Source organism: Chelonia mydas, chromosome 2, assembly GCF_015237465.2.
Source record: "Chelonia mydas isolate rCheMyd1 chromosome 2, rCheMyd1.pri.v2, whole genome shotgun sequence".
Taxonomy (NCBI): domain Eukaryota; kingdom Metazoa; phylum Chordata; order Testudines; family Cheloniidae; genus Chelonia; species Chelonia mydas.
The window spans coordinates 136658216-136664215 of record NC_057850.1 but is presented as its reverse complement, the minus strand read 5'-3'; the positions used below and the strand labels follow the sequence as shown (position 1 = coordinate 136664215).

General features: G+C 40.7%; 1 protein-coding gene across 13 annotated transcripts in view; it reads right to left on the bottom strand.

Annotated features, from left to right (window-relative positions):
• Nucleotides 1–793: 793 nt before the first annotated feature.
• The window catches only part of CTNND2 (catenin delta 2), a 1164839-nt gene continuing 1159632 nt past the window's right edge, over nucleotides 794–6000 (bottom strand). For all 13 annotated transcript variants that reach the window (XM_037893329.2, XM_037893327.2, XM_037893326.2 and 10 more), the window contains one exon: nucleotides 794–3244. In XM_037893329.2, coding sequence (XP_037749257.1) covers nucleotides 2984–3244 — 261 coding nt within the window. In that variant the 3' untranslated portion in view covers nucleotides 794–2983. The remainder of the gene's footprint in view (nucleotides 3245–6000) is intronic.

Genomic DNA, 6000 nt, shown 5'->3' with positions numbered 1-6000 from the left:
TAAATATTGAATCCATATTCAATTTCTTTCCCCCCCCCCTCAAATCAGTATTGCTCATGGTAGTGCTATTTTGTTAGTATTGAGATAGGTTAACCATTCCTTCCAGACCATAAACAACATTTTAATAAAACATTTAGATTTATATAGATCTACACAGCTAATCAAGATTCTAATACGAAGCTTGTTTAAAAAAGTCCAACATTTTACAGTACATCAAATGCAGTTTATACATTTTTGGAACATTTCTCGCTCTCTGTGTTTTTGTGGTCTGTTACAAGGCTGAAGGGAGTAGCAGTAGGTGGTCATATTTTCCCCAATATTAAAAAGAGAAAATTTTACATATCCTGCCTGGCCTGGGAGATGGCACTGGATTGCCAGGGCTGGAAAGAAGCCAGGAAATTCAGCACCTTCCCAAGACTCAATACAGCAAGAAAGAAAGTCACTATTCTGAGTACTTGCCACTGGAGAAGAATGGAATAAAGGGGGTGAGTGGAGGAACATAGACAGAAAGAGTTTCATGCCACTTTGTGCCTTTAATCCAATATCTCTCACTTGACAAATGGTCAGCATTTCGTTTAACCTCATGGTTAAGAGAATCTAGAGGAGACAACATGGGCATTTTACTAGCTCAAAGAATTTGTATAAACAAAACTTACAACTTTCTGCATTATGCAGACTCCAAGCTCCCTTAGGCCTATGTGCACGCCTGTAACAGGAGAAATGCATGAATCTGATGGGCATAGTCAATCAGGGTGAACTTCAAGTTGCGAGTGATGTTGCTTTTTTTTTTTTAATTTTCTTTATACTGAAAATGTGCTTTGTTCAGAAGAGTGCTGCAAATGTCACTTATCTTTTTAACACCCACTTAATAAAGAAAATATAAACAGCCTGTGTCCAAAATTATGAATAATATTTGTAGCTACCTCAATATACATTTGGCCTACAGTGCCCCTCCCTCCTTTTTTTTCCATGCAATTTTTCCTGTTTACTACAAAGAAGAGCTAAGGTTGCTTATCATACACTGGGAAGATTTGCCAGAAAGATTCAACTACAGTGCTAGATTACTGATAAACCATGTCTACATCACAACACTTGCCCCAGTGACCTGTACTATTTTTGCTCTGTAATACAGATAAGGATTTGAGAAAGTTTTTCCTGCCTCTGGGGTATAATTCAGGCAATGCTGAGACTATTACAATGAGTAATCACAGAAATGTTTGTATCCCTAAACCAAACTATGTGCTGAAGCTTCACTAATTTACAAATATTTCATTTGTATTGGATCTAGTTGTGTCAAGACTGTGCATTGCAGTTAGTTGAATGATATGAATACTGTATATTGTGGATTCAAATTTTTTACTTCCAAGCTGTAGATGAATGAAGATAAAAGTATCTCCGTTCATTGCTCCACATTTTTTGGGGAAAAAATAATAAAAAAGCTCATTCTAGCTCTTATCAGTTCCATTTTTTATCTGAGTTTTTAAATGTACAGAAATGGTCAATGGTTTTTATATCTAATGAATATTTTTGGTATGATTAAAAGAAAAATGCCTGTGCCAGTATCTCAGTGCTGGGTCCTTGTCCAGATTTAAGAACCAACCGTGCTAGCCTGTTGTGCTTTGATGTTCTCTCTCCCTCAGGAGCATGAAGAGATTACACTGCTTCTGCCTGTAGCACTTGCTAGTGGGTGGTCCTAGGATGGCAATACAGACTAGGTTGAGATTTTTCTTCATGGTAACAATATTGAGGGATGGGATCTTGAAGGGAATGGCATCTAAGAATGAAGGAATGGGTTAAAACCCTATAACTCCACTTGGAACTGTCCTAATATTTTGACTCACTATCCATAGTGGATGAGGAAAAATACATACTGGAGTTTCCACTGTAAAAAAATTTAAGCTTGAACAAGGAGAACAGCAGATGAAAATAACTCTTATACCACACACACACACACACACACACACACACACACACACACACACACGCACACAGAATATTATGCATACATGGACACACACAAGCAAGAATGTGTATTTTTATGATAGGTGCTTGGAAATAGACATTCTTAGCAAATATGGATGACAGATCAATTGTAATTTATTTTCTTTTAACACTGTATCATCATAAAGAAAACTGGTATAAATGAAAAATCTATTTCAAATATCTACATCTAAAATTTTAGGCAGTGAAAAAGCACTTTGTTGACAAGGAGAGTGGAATGATGAATGTTAATTGTCAGAAACTGCTGAATGCCTTTTTTTTTTAGTTGCCACAAACAAATTCACATATCAGAACGAACAATACTGCTAAATATTCCTTTTTGTTGTTGTTGTTAAAACGCACTGGGGAAAAGAAAACAAAAAAACTGGAAATTCATACATCTTTCAAAATTTTGAAATTGAAGCAATATTTAGAACCATAGATGAAGAAACACTGTGGCATTGGTGTAATATACACAATGCACTTGGTTTTTTTTGTCTGTAATGTACATCAAATACTTTACAACAATGCATTAACAAAAGGCAAGAAACATCTTGCTGTACAGAGGAAACCCCAAATGCAACTTGAAGCCTAGATTCACAATGAATAAGGATATCAAACAAAGTGTGAGAAGCTGTTCCCCATAAAGTATGTAAACTGCTTAGTGTCTTGTGCTTAACTCTTGACCCACATCCACTGTCATATTCACCCTCCTTCCTTCAGCCACATTCAGTGTACAGCACCATTGTTTTAGACTCTATAGGCCAACAGTAAAGTTGTCCCACACTGTAATATATATATATATATATCTTTATCTTTCTAATGACTTCCATGTTTAACTTTCATTTCTTTTAGCCTTCTAAAATATCTTAAATTTCCCACACTGGTTATCAGGGCCTTCCTATGGAACAGGCTTTAACAAACTAAATTTGCAGGGAAAAAAATGTCTTGTGGTATGCATGCACATGCACAGTTCCTGGAGCATTTGTGTCTTGCCCAAGCCTCAAACCCAGGAATCTGGAGAAGCTGGATAGTGGCTTGTTTCATAGTTAAGTTCACTATAGGGACGAGCAGCTGAATAGAAGTCGACATAGTTGCCAGTGGATTTTAGTCCCAGATGCATGTTGTATTCGCTTGCAGGTGGGCGATGATGCACTTGATCCTCAAAGAAGGACTCATCATAGTTTCTTGTCGAATTCTGAAACGGCTGATACGGTTCATAATCTTTTCTACTGGGCTCCTGTGGAACTGGCTGTGTTGAAACCTAGAAAGATAATAACACCCACAGCTTGTTAGGTGTGAGTAACACTGGAAAACAAACGAGCACAAGGGGTGCACATCCAACAGTTCCAGCTCATTGCAACTTGTCAGGCTGGAGTAAGAATGCTGCCAGTAATGCTTTATACTCATATTTATTACTGCTGCTAACAGATGCTGCTTTGCTTAAAAAGAGGTAGTTAAACAGCAAAGGCGATAAAATTTAGGATTAGGCTGTGTGAACTAGTGGTGGTTTGAGCCATAATCCTGGAAGATTGGAGCCAAACAATGTAGCTTGCAGCCACCTCTACTATAAACCCTGATGTGTTCAGTCCCTTCCCGTATCTTACTCAGATGTCCATATACTTGGACATCATCACAGGACTCAAATGTCTAATAAAGACACTGAATTAAACAAAGTTTTCTTTGGGGAAACCTTTGGCCCATGCATTTTTTTAAGACAGAAATAAGATGACTCAGACCAAATTTCTAAACCTGGGTGACTAAAGGTTAGTATCAAGGCACCTAAATAAAAGTGGTTGGATTTTCACAGATGCTGACACTCAGCAGTTCCCACTGGGGGCTTGGCTACACTTGCACATTATACCACAATAAAGCCTCCCAGAGCGCTTTACCTTACTCCCCGTCCACACTGGCAAGGCACGTAGAGCGCTCTAATTCCCTGGCTGGAGTTTTCCTGGTACTCCACCTCCACGAGAGGATTAACGGCTGTTGTGTATTGGGTGAGACTGTAGCTCCAGTGTAAACGAGGAGTTATGTTACAGCGCTCTGATTGACCTCTGGACATGTCCCATAATCCCATTAACTGAAATGGCCTCTCTTGTCTTTGTTGTGAACTCGGGAAGAATACGGAAGTGACCCTTTCAAAGCTTAGTTTCAGAGTGCCAGCTGCTTATCTGGTCTGACAAAAAAACAAACAGCTAATGTTTGAGTGAGTGAGAGAGAGGCGGGGGAAGGAGAGGGGTCTGAACTTGTAAGACAGTGTGCTGACACACTCTCAGCACCCCAAAAACCCACTCTCTCTCCCCCCACATACACACAACACACTCCACCCCACCCCCTCCCCATTTGAAAAGCACGTTGCAGCCACTTGAATGCTGGGATAGCTGCCCATAATGCACCGCTCCCAATGCAGCTGCAAGTGCTGCAAATGTGGCCATGCCAGTGTGCTTTCAGCTCTCAGTGTGGACAGACTGGAGCGCTTTCCCTAGTGTGCTCTCCGAAGGCTGGTTTAACCCAAAGCGCTCTACAGCTGCAAGTGTAGCCAAGCCCTGAGTTTAGTGGGATTTATGGGTGCTCTGCACTCTTACAAATTGCTTTACTTAAATTCCTAAATATGGATTGAGGACCCTAATTTGAGGCACGCATATGTGAAAGTTTTGGGCTTAATGCCTTAAAATATATCCCTTTCCTACCTTTAAATTGAGCTATTCCCTAATCTCTTTACTCCCTAACATTTAAATATTACGTCAGTCTTGCATTGCTGTTATAGTTCTCTGATAGCCTTGTATCTTGTGCATCTATGACGGGACAGATTTCCCGTCATAGATACACAAGAGCCAAGGCTATCAAAGAATGCTCTTCCTACTCAATCACATAGACTAAGTCAAACTATTTCAATTATTTGTTTTTGCACAGCCAAGCCTCAAAGTTTCAATAGGGGAAATTTAAAGAAGAAGATGAATTTTATAAACCGCTGCCAAGTATCTTCATGATCAGATGTTTTTCTAAAAAAATATGCTCTAGTTCAAGCACAGCCACGGGAGTCGAAGCAGGAATTCATTCAGGGAAGTTATATTTCCAGTGTTAGTTAGCTCACACCAGATGATCACAATAGGCCCTTCTGGCCTTATAGTCTATGAATCTGAACTCCATTCTTTTTGCTTTGCAGCCTCTATGTAACTACAACCAACTTTCCACCACTGCATCCCTTTAAACATCTGTCCTTTTCCAAACGCTAGAGATCACAGCTCACTTTCTTATGAGGAGCATGTGTAGCTTAAGCTTGTGTTAGTGCTGTTCCCAGACCTGCCAGCACCTTTCTTTCCTCTAAGGAGTCCCTTGATTGGCTCCAGTAAACGAGAGAGAGAGAGAGAGGGAGAGAGAGAGAAGCAAAAAATCCCCTATTAATCTAGATCCCCCACAGTGCTGCACCTGATCCTAGGTTGTGAATATTTTTGGAAATTTTAAACACCATTTAAAAAACCAAGAACCTTTAAATCTTATTGAATGTACTCTCATCCCACAGGAGACATTCTGGTATGTTTTTAACATGCTGTATGTACAACAGAGGCTAATTTATGATGTGTGGGTACACTGGGGAGGAGGGAAAAGACACAGTCATGCTTTCCCCTGTGCAGCTGGACAGAAGGCAGCTGTAATTTGGTGACTAGTGCTCTGGGACAGCTGGCAGGGAAACTGGCCAGTGCTGACTGCAGTGTTCTCAGTCCCAGCATTGGCGTGGCATGTGGCCAGGGCCTCACGAGGCCATGGCAGCACCGCAGTCCTGACAGAAGTACAGGTTACATCTGCAGAAGAAGTGTAGTAACGGCCTCCCCTAACCATGCTCCCTCGCTTGCTCTTCCACTGCACAGGCATAATGCCTCTGGAGACTCTTCCTCATCTAGAGCCTCCCAGGGCGGCTCTAGCTCACAGAGCCATCACAGAACTCCACATGTAAATCCTGCTTTCTCCCTTCACTCTAGCCGAGCCCACTACACGCCACCTCGTATGACATGACAT